This window comes from Peromyscus maniculatus, chromosome 21 (genome assembly GCF_049852395.1).
Source record: "Peromyscus maniculatus bairdii isolate BWxNUB_F1_BW_parent chromosome 21, HU_Pman_BW_mat_3.1, whole genome shotgun sequence".
Lineage (NCBI taxonomy): Eukaryota > Metazoa > Chordata > Mammalia > Rodentia > Cricetidae > Peromyscus > Peromyscus maniculatus.
Window position 1 is genome coordinate 69,958,197 of NC_134872.1, and position 16,390 is coordinate 69,974,586.

Sequence of the window (16,390 nt, forward strand, 5' to 3'; positions counted from 1 at the left end):
CGAAAAGACCTGGGTACTGTAACTGTTCTCTCCAGTTTCCCCTTGTGATAAGCCACTTAAATCTTTTCAGTCAAAAAAAAAAAAAAATCTTTTCGGTCTACACTGATATCTCTTCAATCATTCCCATCTCCCATAAATTTAGACTCTCATCATTTCAGGCTCCTGTTCTCTCCTGTCCAAGAAGACCCTATCAACCTGCTGTGGGCAATTATCCTTCCAAAATCAAAATGTTATGATATCTGTCAAGACACAGTTCCAAGCCAGATGTGGTGCTGCTGTATGCCTGCTACTTCAGCACTCCAGAGGCTGAGGATCAATAGGGCAGGGCCAACCTGGACTACATCACAAGGTCAAGGAAAGCTTAGACTGTAGAACAGTTCCCTCAAAAAAAAACAAAAAAACAAAAAAAAACCCAAACACAGCTCCAGAACTCCAGAACCTCCTCCTCTGGAAAGCCACCGTCTGAGCCAGGCAATTGCACACACTCCTGATGTAACCAGAAAAAACCAGCATGCATCACCCTGTATGACACAGCATACAGGCAATCTCTATAGTCAGTCAGTGGGTAGAAGGCAAGGGTGCTCCTAGGTAACACCCTGACAGTGCACAGGACAGTCCTGCAATAGGAAATTAACAGGGCAGAGGGACAGCTGTCCCAAGAGTAAGGAAACTACCATATTATAATCATCTAACTGTATGTCAACCACCTCGACAGACTGTGTATTCTTTCAAACAGTCTAAACTACATTCATCTTTATAAAAGCCCATGCCTAGTAGAAGACCTTTCTTCCCATAACTTACACTGAGTAACAGAAACACACACACACACACGCCCTGAAAGGACCACGCCGTCTTTCTATTACTTACCCTGTAGGAAAACTTGAGTTTTCGAATCTCAGCCTCCAACTTACTCTGGTACTGCTCTGTTCCTTTCACATAGCTCACACCAAGATTCTCAACTGTTTTCAGCACTAGGGGAAAAACATTTAAAAAAAAAAAAAGTATAAATCCATTATAATTAAAATAAATACATAAATCAAAGATAAAACCTACAGGCAGCAAGTCTCTAATTATCTGTTCTTAGAACATGACAGTATTAACAATTTTTTTTTTCTGCAAGCACATTACATGAATTGTGTTTGTAAAAGGATAAACCCCACCAATGTGCTGAAAATTCAAAATACTAAATTTTTTTTGAGATTCTCAACAGGGAAGATGGAAAAATGATGGATGATCCTTCCTGCTGTACCAAGCCACCAAAGCTGAGAAGTGAAAAGGCCTGTGTGTCAGTCTGAGGAAAAGCCTTGCAGTCTGGAGTCTTTGCAGTCTACCTTGACTCACTCAGCACAAGAGCAAGATGAAAAGGAGGAGAAAAAGAAAAAGAAAAAGTCTTTCCCTTCCTGGTGATGCAGAGACCAAGAAACCATTCCAAACAGATGCCTCAGCTATTCCAAGGTTCCTAAAGCCATGTACCAGCCTTCCTTACAAATTTCCTCAAGGCACACTTTAATACCAGAAATGAGCATCTTCTGCGTCGCCTCCTGAACACAAACCCAGGTTTCTCTCAGTTCATCCTGTTATGGTGTCCAAATCACATCCTCTCCACTTCCCGCTCCTCTTCCTGCTGCACCCATCTCCATCTGCAGGTTCCACCCAAGCAAGCATGTCAGCCCCCTGCACCTGCTCCCTCCTCGCTCCTCACATCCGACCACTCACCAAATCCTGCTATTGACACCCCCTTTTCGTCTCTCAAGTCCTCCCTTCCTGTTATTGTCAATGTCACGACCTCAACTGGGCCTTTGCCATTTCACCCCTTAAGTGACAAAGCCAAGCAGGGCCCTTCAACCTCCACCTTGACTACGAAACATCTGGCACTGCTAAGCTTTCTATGACCATTTTTCCACTGCCTTCCCTCACGCTGCACAGCAATGAGCGCTGTCTCCTGTGTTTACAGCTCTTACCCTGCTGCTCTAAGAAAAACTAACAATTTCCGGTCTCCTGGCTAGTCCAGCAAGAATATTCTGGAACCTAACTCCGCAGACAGTGCTAGTATTTGTCTCAGTGCGTGTCTAGCTCATTCACTTCTTCATCCACACACAAAGGAAAAGAGGCCTCCAGTTCAGTGGCCACATCCTTCTCACACTCAAACCCTGCATGATCTAAGATGCCTTCAGATCCCCACACTCCTCCACTCACCCTGAACCAGTCACTGAAAATCCTGACCCTCGTTCACAGCTCCAAGCCTTTGTAGAGACCGTTACCTCGGTGTGGACAAGCCCTTCACTTCTTCTGGGGGAAAATTCCTACTTTGTACTCATTTCTTCAGAAACTAGACCAAATTTCAACTTCTCTAAGAAGCCTTACTCAATTTAGACTAAGCTAGCTGCTCTCACTTTTATGCTCCAGGAGCACTAATATTTACTTCTACCAAAGCAGGAGGGACTCTGACGTATGACTTGTGCTCTACATCTCTCTCTACATAGTAAATGAATTATGTTTCTCATCACAAAGTCCCTGCCCCCTGAAACAGTAGTCCTCCAAATGCCTACAGCACTGAACAGACTGACAAACCCTTATCAGCAGCTCTCCAGTGCGTACGCAATGGACTGCTGGATAAAGACACACTGCCTTCACTCCTTGCCACAAATCGTAACTGCGCTTCCCAAGCATACAAACGTTTGGATTGAAATGCCACTTACATTTAAGTCTGTCCACAGCCAAGCTTTCAAACTCTGTCAAAGATATGTTTTCAGAAGGTGGCTGTAGGTAAAACTGAAGGCTGTGAGGGTAACAAGCATTTCTCTGGTCACCTGCCAATCTCAGCTTCTTTCGAATCCTTCCTGAGAACTGCATCTTGACCACCTTTTGAAAGTAGTGAATTTAAAGAAAAAAAAAATGTTTAAATGATGGGGGAAATGTTAAAACGACGGGAGAGTTGAAAACAACAAAATAGACTACACGTGTGTATACACATACATACATACACATACATACATACACACACACAATACTGACAGCATGCAGACCATTAAAAGTGATTATACCTAGGCGATGCCCTATTTTCTACATACATCTGTAATAACGGGGGTGAGGGAGGGGAAGGGTTAAACTAGGAAAGAGGCAGGTGGTGGCCCCTTAGCAAGAAGGAAGTCGAATGATGCTGCCTGCTCACTAGGTCTGTGTCGCCACCCTCAGATATCTGCGAAGCCAGGACCAAATGGGGTTTGACTGGAGGGGCAGTCCTGAGATCAAGGGAAAGAAAGTAGATTCTACCTTGATGAGAGGCTTAGTTCCCATCTTACAACTCTGGGGAAGAGATTTATAAATCTATCCTCTGAATCCAACTTGCCAGAACATTCAAAAGTGCCTCAAGTTCCCGCCCGGGGCCCCAGCGCCCTCCCGGGCCGCGTCTCTCCCCGCCACCCCCTCCCCAAACATCACCTGTCACTCGATCCCACCAGGTCAGCTTGCAAACTTCCAACTCCACGATTTCTCCGTCCCAAATAAACGCGCAAGATTTTCTTTAACCAGCCAGCAACCAAACTGGAGGAAATACCCGCGCTGACAGCTGCTCTTTCCCAGTGGCGGGAGAGTTCATTTGGGACCGGAAGCGGAAGTGTGCTACACAGTTCCCACCCCCTGGCGTCCTGCCCACCGCGGTGCTGCGCGGGATCCGTGGGAAAGGCTGAAGCGGCAACGTGTTGCGTGCGTTTTGCTTGCTGAAAGACTTTTTGTTGCTGTTTTTTGTTTGTTTGTTTGTTGTTTTGTTTTGTTGGCGAAAGTTTGATCTTTCTGAGATAGGGTCACCCACTTCAGCCAAGGCTAACTTGGAATTCATGGCGATCCTCCTGCCTCAGCCTCCCCAATGCTGGGGTTACGGGCTGAGCCCCAGCGCCCGGCATAAAACATCGTAAATACAAGTGTCTTTGCATTTTGTTCATTTGTTTTCCAAAACAATGGCCTGCCCCTCGGTGCGCGGAGACGGCGTTGGGTCTCAATGCTGCAATGCTAAGGGCAAACATTTCCAGGCTGGGGGAGGTGGAGAGAGCCGGCCTGTGTCAAGCTTTGGCCCTGACGCACTTAGGACTTCTCATTCTGTGAGCAATGCCGCCTTCATTTTTGTGATGGGAATAATGTCAGTTTGCGCATCCACGTGCGGGCACTCGGTTTCTCCTGCGGCCCCTCGCAGGGAAACCGGAGAGCACAGGCTCGAGGGAGTGGAGGAACCTGCACGATTTACCTGAAATGTAAATTCCGGGATCACGGGGAGGGGGGAGGGTGCCTGCGGGATAAGTGGGCATCCTCCCGTGGAGCTTTAAAAGAGTACCAACCGCCCTCTGCGGTCTACAGTGTGGTCGAGGCCGCGGCCCCTAGGTGGCGTGTCTGCCTTACAAAAGCCTCAGGCAGAGGCCCTGGCAAAGAGGCTTTAGAGATGCGTAGTATATTCAAACTCTTTGCCCACCTAAGATGGACTAAATTGGTTGCTGCCCCTTGTAGCAGAACCTGGTATAAACAGTTTATATGTCAACTTTTATTCTCAAGCCACACAAAGTAGGCGCTAGTATTAGCTCCAATTTACACATAAACAAAAAAAAAACAGTGACTTCCAAAGGCTGCCTAACAAATGATAGAGCTGAAGTGACTATCGGGGAGCTCCCCTCTGCCAACTTTATCGCTGTCCTGATACCACTAATATGAGCGTGGGGTTCACATTCCCCCTCTGTGCCATATACACAATGGATATCACCAAATCCAGAGAAACTCCTAAGACCTGTGAACTACCTTTAAGGGAAAAAAAAGCACAGAGCAGAAAGATTTATGTGAATAGTTTGAGGATACCACTGAAATTGAAGTGAAATCACAAAAGAATTTAAACAAAAAAAAATCTAAACCGGGCGGTGGTGGCTCACTCCTTTAATCCCAGCACTCGGTAAGCAGAGCCAGGTGGATCTTTGTAAGTTCGAGGCCAGCCTGGGCTACAGAGTGAGTTACAGAAAGGCGCAAAGCTACACAGAGAAACCCTGTCTCGAAAAAACAAACAAAAAAAAAAAAATCTAAAGGTCTGACTATATAAAAACAAAATTGTGCATCTAAAAAAGCTCACAGAATTATTTTGCAATAAGAAAAAGGTTTACATGATCATCTCCTTAGATGCTGAAAAAGCCTTTGACAAAATCCAACAGCCCTTCATGATAAAGGTCTTAGAAAGATCAGGAATACAAGGAACATTTCTAAACATACTGAAAGCAATTTATAGCAAGCCAACAGCAAACATCAAATTAAATGGAGAGAAACTCAAAGCCATACCACTAAATTCAGGAACAAGACAAGGCTGTCCACTCTCCCCATATTTATTCAATATAGTACTAGAAGTTCTAGCTAGAGCAATAAGACAACAAAAGGAGATCAAAGGGATACAAATTGGCAAGGGAGAAGTCAAACTTTCACTATTTGTAGATGATATGATAGTATACATAAGTGACCCCAAAAACTCTACCAGGGAACTCCTACAGCTGATAAACTCCTTCAGTAAAGTGACAGGATACAAGATCAACTCAAAAAAATCAGTAGCCCTCCTATACACAAATGATAAAAGGGCTGAGAAAGAAGTCAGAGAAACATCACCCTTTACAATAGCCACAAATAATATAAAATACCTTGGGATAACACTAACTAAACAGGTGAAGGAACTTTTTGACAACTTTAAATCTCTAAAGAAAGAAATTGAAGAAGATATCAGAAAATGGAAGGATCTCCCATGCTCATGGATAGGTAGGATTAACATAGTAAAAATGGCAATCTTACCAAAAGCAATCTACAGATTCAATGCAATCCCCATCAAAATCCCAATACAATTCTTCACAGACTTGGAAAGAAAAATACTCAACTTCATATGGAAAAACAGAAGACCCAGGATAGCTAAAAGAATCCTATACGATAAAGCAACCTTTGGAGGCATCACCATCCCTGACCTCAAACTCTACTATAGAGCTATAGTAATAAAAACAGCTTGGTACTGGTATAAAAACCGACATACGGACCAATGGAATCAAATTGAAGACCCTGACATTAATCCATGCACATATGAACACCTGGTTTTTGACAAAGGAGCCAAAACTATACAATGGAAAAAGGAAAGTATCTTCAACAAATGGTGCTGGCATAACTGGATGTCAATATGTAAAAGATTACAAATAGATCCATATCTGTCACCATGCACAAAACTCAAGTCCAAGTGGATCAAAGACCTGAACATAAATCCAGTTACACTAAACTTAATAGAAAAGAAAGTAGGAAGCACTCTTGAACGCATTGGCACCAGAGACCATTTCCTAAATAAAACACCAACAGCACAGACCCTGAGCACAACAATTAATAAATGGGACCTCTCAAAATTGAGAAGCTTTTGCAGAGCAAAAGACACAGTCAATAAGACAAAAAGACAGCCAACAGAATGGGAAAAGATCTTCACCAACCCCACATCTGACAGAGGATTGATCTCCACAGTATATAAAGAACTCAAGAAACTAGACATCAAAATACTGAACAGTCCAATTAAAAAATGGGCTAAAGAGCTAAACAGAGAATTCACAAAACAAGAAACACAAATGGCTGGAAGACATTTAAAGAAATGCTCAACATCCTTAATCATCAGAGAAATGCAAATCAAAACGACTCTGAGATACCACCTTACACCTGTCAGAATGGCTACGATCAAAAACACCAATGACAGTCAATGTTGGAGAGGATGTGGAGCAAAGAGAACACTCCTCCACTGTTGGTGGGACTGTAAACTTGTACAACCACTGTGGAAATCAGTATGGCGGTTTCTCAGAAAATTAGGAATCGAACTACCTCAAGACCCAGCCATCCCATTCTTGGGCATATACCCAAGGAATGCTGATTCATACCATAAAGATACATGCTCAGCTATGTTCATAGCAGCACTATTTGTAATAGCCAGAACCTGGAAACAACCTAGATGCCTGTCAACGGAAGAATGGATGAAAAAAATGTGGTACATATACACAATGGAGTACTACTCAGCAGAGAAAAACAATGAAAGCATGAAATTTCCAGGCAAATGGATGGAACTAGAAAAAAATCATCCTGAGTGAGGTAACCCAAACCCAGAAAGACAGTCATGGTATGTACTCACTCATAAGTGGATTCTAGATATAAAATAAAGAACAATCAGACCACAACCCATAGAACCATGGAGGCTATATATATATATATATCAGACCACAACCCATAGAACCATGGAGGTCCCTAGGACGACTGTGGCTTATAATAAATTACCGTTTTACTCAATTATTGAAAAAAATAGCCAAATGAATGGAAACACATGAACTATGAACCAAAGGCTGAGGGGCCCCCAGCTGGATCAGGCCCTCTGAATAGGTGAGACAGTTGATTGGCTTGATCAGTTTGGGAGGCAACTAGACAGTGGGACCAAGTCCTGTGCTCATTTCATGAGTTGGCTGTTTGAAACCTGGAGCTTATGCAGGGACACTTGGCTCAGTCTGGGAGGAAAGGACTGGACCTGCCTGGACTGAGTCTACCAGGTTGATCGCAGTCCTCGGGGGAGGATTTGCCCTGGAGGAGGTGGGAATGGGGGGTGGGCTGGGAGGAAGGGGAAGGGGTGGGAGGGGGGAGAATAGGGGAACCCATGGCTGATATGTAGAACTGAATGGTATTGTAAAATAAAATAAATAAAATTTAAAAAAAAAAAAAGACAAGAAGGGGAAAAAAAGAAAAAGGTTTACCATAAATATAACACAAAAGTTTAATACCGTCGGGAATTAAAGAAAATCAATTTATTAGAAACAAATCTTACAAAAACTAAATAATTAGCTCATAAAGTAATTAATTATAAAGTATAAAGTTTATTACTATCAGCAGTTTTCCTTGCAAAATTGGCAAAGGTCTACCTGCTTCTGCCTCCCAGTGCTAGAATCTAAAGCATGTGCCACCATGCCAGATTTATTTTTACATGTTTATATCCCTCTAGTACAGGTCTTCATGTTTGGGGAAATGAACTGCTAAAACATATGATGAATTGTCTCCTAAGAAAAATACACCTATGGGCCACTTTTGTACCCTGTTCCAAATGGTTCATGGCCATCACCGGTGGCTTGTCAAGAATTCCACAGCTACTTGATTTTAAGCTCTTTTTTGGACGGCCCCTTTTATTTATCATCGTGTGTCACTTTATATGATCCCTTAAATGCCTACCTTCAAAATTAAAATATGAAATAACTAATGTCATTGTATGACTAATTCATAAAGAACTAGAAAAATATGTTTAACCTTACCAAAATCTTACTGGCATGTAATAGATGTCTTTACATCATATCAAAACCTTATTTTGGTTTTGGGGTTTGTTGTTGTTGTTGTTGTTGTTTTTAATTTGTTTTTAGTTGTGAACCTAGCTTTTTTAGTTGTTTGTTTGTGTCTTTTTTGGTTTGTTTGCTTTTTGTTTTTTGGGGGTTTTGTTGTTGTTGTTGTTGTTGTTGTTTTGGTTTGGTTTTTTTTTTAGAGTATTTCTCTGTGTAGTTTTGGCGCCTGTCCTGGATCTCGCTCTGTAGACCAGGCTGGCCTCGAACTCACAGAGATCCTTCTGGTTCTACCTCCAGAGCTTTTAACGGTTGGGCCATCTCTCCAGCCCTGTTTTTATGTATTTATGTATATGGATGTTTTGTTGGCTTGTATGCACCTCTTGCATGCAGTGACAACAGAGGCCAGAAGAGGGCATCAGATCCCCGGGATTGGAGTTACAGACTACTGTAATCTGCCCTGTGGGGGCTGGGATTAGAACCTGAGAGCTGGAAAGCAGCAAGCGCTCCTGACTGCAGCGACATCTCTCCGGCCCCTTAAAAGCCTGTATTTGATCTCTGAGAACAAAATAGCCTGAGTCTTATCAGCTAGACCAGCACCATTATTTTCTAATATCAATGTGGGTCACTACACACTGTAAAAACTGTTCTCTGTACCCAGAGGCAATTGAAAGGCAGACATCCCTGTCACAGCAGCAATAACACATAATGACGTGGACATTTCAGAGGTGCTTTCAGTGAATGAGGTGCTTTCATGCTTTCTCATGCATTCATTTCATCAACAGTGATGGATTAGTATAGTACTCAGCCCTGGGAAGCAAGACTCTCAGGAAACTATAGACACTGACCTCACAGAGGGGAAAAAAATATATACGCAAACACAATTTTACTTTCGCTAAACCATAAGAAGTCAAAACCAGGGACGACTGTGCCGTCTCTGTAACCACAGCTCCTGGAGCCCAAGAGCCTTCAATAAATATTTATGAAACAAGATTGATAAGTACTGGAGAGACGGATGAGGAAAGTGCTGGGTTCGGCTTCGCACTAAACAGATGGTTTGAATCAAATGCGACTCTGGCCTTAGAAACGTCAAGTCCTCATCTGAAAACTTTAGACACATTCCTTCCAGAATGACTTGGCTCCCCGGTTTACCCTGTAATAAAGCAGAGTGTACCTTTTGCAGCATAATTTCCATGGACAATGCCAGCGGCAGACAGTCTAACCCAGATGGCATTCACTGTTAGTCGACGTCACCACTCCAGAACGCCTGTGCTACGGGCTTTACACAGTTGAGAGCTTGGTTGCCATACTTGGTAAGCTCTTCCCTAGTTTAGGGTGTCTTACCCTAAGGCCCAAAGATGTGCTAAAGTTCTTTGCAAAGTGAGCGTGCTCTGACCTCTATGCCCTGCCAGCCCTCCTCACCATGGGAAGCACAGGAAAAGAAGCCTTTCCAGCAGGGTGCCGGACCCAGAAGAAGGAAGGCGAACTTGGCCACCTTCTGCCCGCTCCGCCCTCCTGACTTCATTTCCTACTTCCGAGAGTTGGCTATGACAGAAATCTGAAAACAAACATCTCGTTCTTTCTCTCTTTGCTTCCATTCATCTAGCAGTGAAGGTCAAGAGAGCAGGAGAGGAAACACGCCCTTCGGAGGTAGTACAGGGAGGAAGAAGTGCCCTCCCAAAGACCAACATGGCCTGTTTTAATCTGGAAATGTCAGTTAGCCCTACCAAGTGCCAGGCAGTGCTTTCCAATGAAAGAGCCCAAAATCTGTCCTCTTAAACTTCATAGTCTAGTAGGAAAGAGAAATGAATAAATAAATAAGTGAGGGGCTGAAGAGATGGCTCAGTGGTTAAGAGCACTGACTGCTCTTCCAGAGGACCGGAGTTCAATTCCCAGTACCCACATGGCAGCTCACAACTGTCTGTAATTCCAGTTCCAGAGGACCCAATATCCATGGCAAAACACCAACGTACATAAAATAAAAATAAATAAATTTAAATAAATGAATGAATGAATGAATTACTATGTAAGATAAGCCAAGCCATAAACAATTCAACCAGAGGAGAAGTATGAACAGTTCTTGGAGGAGTCTTAGAAATTCTAGAAAGAGTGGCTGGGAAAGGCTGGATAAGAATATGACCCTGAAACAAAGAAGGTGAGAAAATTAGAGATTTCATCTGTGTGCCTTTGGACTGTGTTTCCATGGAAAGATTGATATTGACTTATTGTGTTTCAAATTCAGTGATGCTGGAACAGAAATAAGCAAATTAACTGAAAAGAATAGAGAGCCCGGAAGTGGTCCCAGGCCTGTAGAGAGTGACAGTTCCACTGCTCCAGTCAATGGAGAAAAGATGGACAATTCTGAATTACGCTGGGACAAATGGCTCTCTGGGAGAGGAATTTCATTCTCTGTGTCTTACTCTCCACTGATATCAATTCAAGCTAGCTGAAGCCCTACTCCAGAAAGGCAAAATCATAAGACTTTCAGAATGAACACATGTGTGGTCTTTATGTTGTTTGTGTGCCCAAGAGGTCCTTGAACAATGGATGAAGATTTGGGCACAGTGGCATGCACCTGTACTTGCTGTTATTTAGACCAAAGTAATAGATCGGCTTAAACCCGGGAGCTGGGAGCCATTCAGAACAACATAGCTAGATCACATTGTAAAGGTGGGGGGAAGACATTAATAAAAAGCATAGGAGGCTGGAGAGTAGGGCTCATCAATTAAGAGTGTGTCCTGCTCCTTCAGAGGACCAGGTTCAGTCCCCAGCAGAATGTCAGACAACCCACAACTGCCTGTCAGTGACTCTAGCTCTAGGAAACCCAAACCCCTTTTACTGGCCTCCCGTGCACATGTCCACACATAGGTACACACACATAATTATAAAATAAATTTACAAAGAAGAAAAGAATAACACAGTTCTGGAGGTGGACAGCAATGATGGACGCACAATAATTTGATGTACACACTGTCACTGAACTGTCCATTTAAAATGACAAATTCTGTGTTGTGTGTATTTTAACCACTTTATAAACACAAGCTAAAAATAAAGAGGTCACAAGAGTGGACAATGAGGGTGAATATAAAAAGGACGGATTGATTATTTGGGGTACACTGGAATAGAGAATTTAAATTTAAGCATATGTGCATTTTAATATCCACAAAATTGGAACGGCTATAACCAACACAGTGTTACTATCCAAATATAACTACTAAGAAAAAAAAGCAGGGGCTGGGACTGTGCCACAGCTGGTAGAATGCTTACCTGGCATACATGAAACCCTGGGTTCAATCCCTAGCACATGTATAGTGAGTTGAAGGTCAGCTGTATACACTGAGACTCTGTCTCCTAAAATGTAAGTAAATAAATAAATGCATGGTAGAAAAATGGAGGGAAATCTGAGCAAGTATTTTCAGGACAGGGGAAATAGTGATGACTAAACATATGAGAACACATCAAACCACAATAACCACGAGGGAGATGGAAATGCACAGCAAAGCCACCAGCAAAGCTTGAAAATATCGAGTATCGTGAAGGCTTCCACATGCCCCAGAAAAAGATGGACTGTTGGAACTACTTTGAAAATCGAGTTAGTGTCGCCTGGCAATCCTGGTGTGTTTGCCCCAGCCCAAGAGTTCTAATAGAAGTGCTGCATATTTTCAAGAGAAATTTTGTACCTGTGCATCAAGAAACACTAACAAGAATATTCATAGGAACCTCAAAATAGCAAAACACCAGAACCTGTCCACTGCCAGGGAAATGGGTACATGAATTGTGGTCTTTTCACCGGATGAAATACATATTTTAAAACACGATGTAAACAGATGAGCTACAGCTAACGTAAATACAGAAACATGAATGACTCTGGGACGTAAGTAAGCAGGACACTGGAGCATACATTAATATGCTGTGTGTTTTTCATTTCTCATTCCTCACCTAAAAATCACTCTATCCCGGCCTCTGATACGGACTTTTATGGGACATAAACAGTTCTCTGTGCTATGTGCTTACAGCTAGATTCATTCCCAAAAGGACCTGGGAAGTTGAGAAGGAAGTGAGGTCAGTGTGGAGCATTCTAAGCTGTCTCCCTGCAGGCCTGTCTGTGTCCTTCAGCATGTCACTGAACATCTCAAGTGACCTGATGCTAAATGATTCTCTGGCTCTGGGTCAGGAAAGTCCCTGTCCCTCTACAGGACTAGCAACAGGAGCAAACTGACTTCTAATGAATCCTCTGTGGCTGTCCCTAAACTACTGTCCTCCCACATGTTCATTAATAATCTCAAACACACACACACACACACACACACACACACACACACACACACACACACAGATCTTTGAGTTAGCCAATGTTTAGTGTGCCATCTACCTTCTGTTGGACTCTAAGGAGACCACTCAGGATTTACATAAAAGTTTAAGGATTTAATCAATAGAGTATTGAAGAATACACGCTGTAGAAAATGATTCAACTCAAGACACTAGTTGCTCTCAGGAGAAGGGGTGTGCTTCGGTGGAACCTATCTGCCACCCCCCTTCTCTCCCTAGTGGGCACAAAGAAGACCTTGTAATATTGTAAAAGAAAGTGAGATTTCAGAAAATGGATATTAAAGTTTCAGTGGGGACATCATAATTCCTCCTCTTCATCTGTCCATCTTGTCTCTGCATCCCTTGAGAGGCAGAGCATGAAGATTCTTTTTTGTGAGCCATCACCTTTGCCTAAATTCTTAATCTCCACTTGCCAGTAGCACCACACAGACATGAACAGACAGACAGATGGGCAGACGAACACACACACACACACACACACACACACACACACACACACACACACACACCTTGCAGTAATGACCTGATAGGGATCACCTAAGCCTCCGAGACACAATTTGTCCTGTCTGGACTTTCTCAGCACCCATATTACAAATAGAAGGTGTATGTGGGAGGCAGGTGCATGTATTAATTTAGCCTTCTCCCTCAAACTGGCAAAGTGTGTTGCTGGGCACAGAATCCTGAAGCTAGGTCAATATCTTTCTGGTAAAGGGAAGAGTGAAGTGAGATGAACCTCACCCCAACCACAGGAACAGCAAAACTGTTACTTGGGAGGCTATTTCTAGATATCAGAGACTAAAAAGAATACAGGATTTCTTTTTCTTTCTTCAGCTTAGCCATGTGAAAATAACTCTAAATATTAGTGTTTCTGAACCCTACATCTTATAGATAATTGCCATAGGCACCATATCACCAAACACTTCAAATCTCTGGACAGAGTGACTTTTGGGGGAAAATCATCTTATAATAAATAGGAATGTCAACATCCAAAGATTCTGAGAAATGCCTGGTTTTAGCAATCTCCAATTTATGCCTAAGCCTTTGGTAGAACTCTGTTCTCTATTTAAATTTACGCTGGACTGAACTCTGCGGCGCAAGACATACCTACCTCAAATCATCTTAGTTAGTGACATTCAAAGGAGCTGGCTTGAAAAAAGGCTGCCTAAAAAAAGAAAATCTAAGAACTAACCTTGAATCCAGTTTGACCTTATGCACTGAGGGCATTTTTGATGCACTGTCCAGGTAACCTCCCCAGTGAGAACTTCTAACGTGAATGGGTCATTTCACAGGAATCCAGCTAGATCCTGGCAACACTGACCTGCTAGTTGATGTCAAACTACTCTAAATGTCTGACTTTTGAAATCCAAGTCTGATTCCTGAGATGGGGAAGACCCTCTCACTGGGTTTTGCACTCTGCCTCGAGCCCACCCCTAGCACAGAGCAGACACTCCACGGTGGCCTGCTGAACTGAACTGAACTCCTTCCTAGTCATCCCTGACTCCAGATGGGCTTTCATGTGCTGTATGATGTAATCCTCCCCGAAGATCTGTTTTCACTCTCCATTTGGGCTTTCCGATGAAACTCCTGATGCAAATATTTTCCTTCAGTTGGCTGAGCTTTGGAAACTGAAGAAGGTGTAAATATGATGTTGTGATCATGCCAAGATTTCATTCCAACATGACTGATTGACAACCACATCTAAAAGTTAGTGTTCCTTTTTGGAGAAATGATCTTAACTTTTCACAACCTAGACATCAGGCACTAAATCTGTCTAGCTTTTATAAATATAAACAGGTTGAGGGTAAATGCTAAGGTCTGTACTGGCTACAGAGAGGAAAGGGTCCTGCCTTCCTGACTTGTGTGGAGTCACTTCTTCTGAATTCCTCATCTTTGAGCAATGAAACATTGCCCATCAGTAAGCATCCACGAGGTAAAAAAAAAAATTCATCCTTCTACAGTGAAGATGATCTTCCCCATGGGGTTAAATATTTTAGGTGCATGCTTCCAAAGGGTGTGGTATGTACTTCAAACTCTTTCCTAAGTGGGCTCCTCACCCACTGTTCTCTTTCCAAGCCTGTCCGACCCATGGGGCTGGGGCCACTACCCAAGTCAAATGCTCCGGCCTTTTTCACAGACACTGGCTCCTTCCCCTCCTCACTCAGAGCTGCCTTTTTCCAATCCACACATATGCCCGGGCCACACAAGCAACTCTTAGAGCCACAGTGGCCTTTTTGAGGACACTTGTGAAGAAAAGAGGTTGGTCTGTGCTTTCCGCGGTGGAGTGACAGAAACAGCTGGTTTTCGCCCATCAATTAGCAACCCTCACTGTGGGATTTTCTTTCTGTTACACAGATATAATCCAACATTTTGTATAGAACACTAAACCCAGGTTTTGCCAATTATAATTTTCATAATAATAATGATGATGATGGCATTTACAAAGCACATTACAGTTTTCAAGGCAATTTTGTTTATATGATCAGTTGAATCTCTAGAGTCTATTTAACTATGCTACTTCCCACACACACATTCCATTCTCTTCTGCTTATATGGTAAGCTTTAAATGTTTAAGTAGGAAGGCTATGTTATTTCCAAATGTGCCATATATGAGTTGTCCATGACAGCAACTGCTTTAGTGCCAGATGGTTGAGTGAAATGACAAGGTTTGATTTTCAATATATTGACAAGCATGTCTAAATATTCTTGATGTTAGGATTCTAAAGGCAAAACGTCTTCTTTAAAAGAATGGCTTACTTTACTTTATATGCATTAGTGTTTTACCTGCATGTGTGTCTGTGTGCCATGTGCATGTTTGATGCCCAGGGAAGTCAGGGGGGGAATCAGATAGCAGAGAACAGGAGCTAGAGATGTTAGGAGCTGCCATGTGGGTGCGGGAACCAAATCTGGATCTGATGCAAAATTAGCAAGTCTCTTAACCAGAGAACCCTCTCTATAGCCCAACAAAATATTATTAGGTCATTGTCCTGAATCACCAACACCAATTTGAATGTAGAAAATTAATTCTCCATAGTTTCTGTCGAGCAATAATTTTCAATTCCGAAACACTTTCACAAAGAAACCTTCAGTTTCTTAGCCTTTCTTTTAACTAATCAAGGTTTATCTGGATATTAGGAAATGAACCCAATTAGAAAACTAAGAATCATACTAGTGATATGAAAATCGATGCAGAGGATCTCAAATATTGGAGCCAATTGTGAGCACTGATACTTTGGTAAAGAAACTAAGAATTCACAGCAGTTGAAATAGAAATTTGCGGTAGGAAAGGAATTTTCAGGGGTAGATAATTCGGAAATGCAGAGGGCCCACCCAGCCCATCCAGCCTGAGAGGCAGAAGGATTGCTTTGATCTCTGTCTTTGGATATCCCAACTTGCCACAGGTAGAAATAGTATACATTCAACAGAATATACAATGGGAGTTTTTTTCAATTGTACTTTTTCTCCCTTGTATTTTCAGGTGAACAACTATGTCGATTGGCCTACAGTTGCTTTTTAAAATCAAAATAAATAACCAGTAAGGGCAATGGCAGTTATTCAAATGATAATCTACTGTGCTCAGTTCTTCAGTATTATATATACACATAGGTCAGCCTACTATATAAACCATTTTAAATTTGCTTCTGTCCATGTAGTAACACACTGAAGACCCCTGTGTTAATTAATGGCTCCAAAGTCTTTTACTGCAGGACTCTACTGGGATGTAT

General features: G+C 42.5%; 1 protein-coding gene across 13 annotated transcripts in view; it reads right to left on the reverse strand.

Annotated features, from left to right (window-relative positions):
* Prim2 (DNA primase subunit 2) overlaps positions 1 to 16,390 on the reverse strand; it is a 306,703-nt gene that overhangs the window by 227,182 nt on the left and 63,131 nt on the right. For 8 of the 13 annotated variants that reach the window (XM_076557989.1, XM_076557988.1, XM_076557977.1 and 5 more), the window contains 2 exons: positions 2,700 to 2,862; positions 868 to 971 (listed from right to left, as the gene is read on the reverse strand). In XM_076557989.1, coding sequence (XP_076414104.1) covers positions 868 to 971; positions 2,700 to 2,853 — 258 coding nt within the window. In that variant the 5' untranslated portion in view covers positions 2,854 to 2,862. Of the gene's footprint in view, positions 1 to 867; positions 972 to 2,699; positions 2,863 to 3,441; positions 4,178 to 11,606; positions 11,691 to 16,390 lie in introns of those variants that run through there. The other 5 variants (XM_076557982.1, XM_076557986.1, XM_076557987.1 and 2 more) reach the window with 2 other exon arrangements.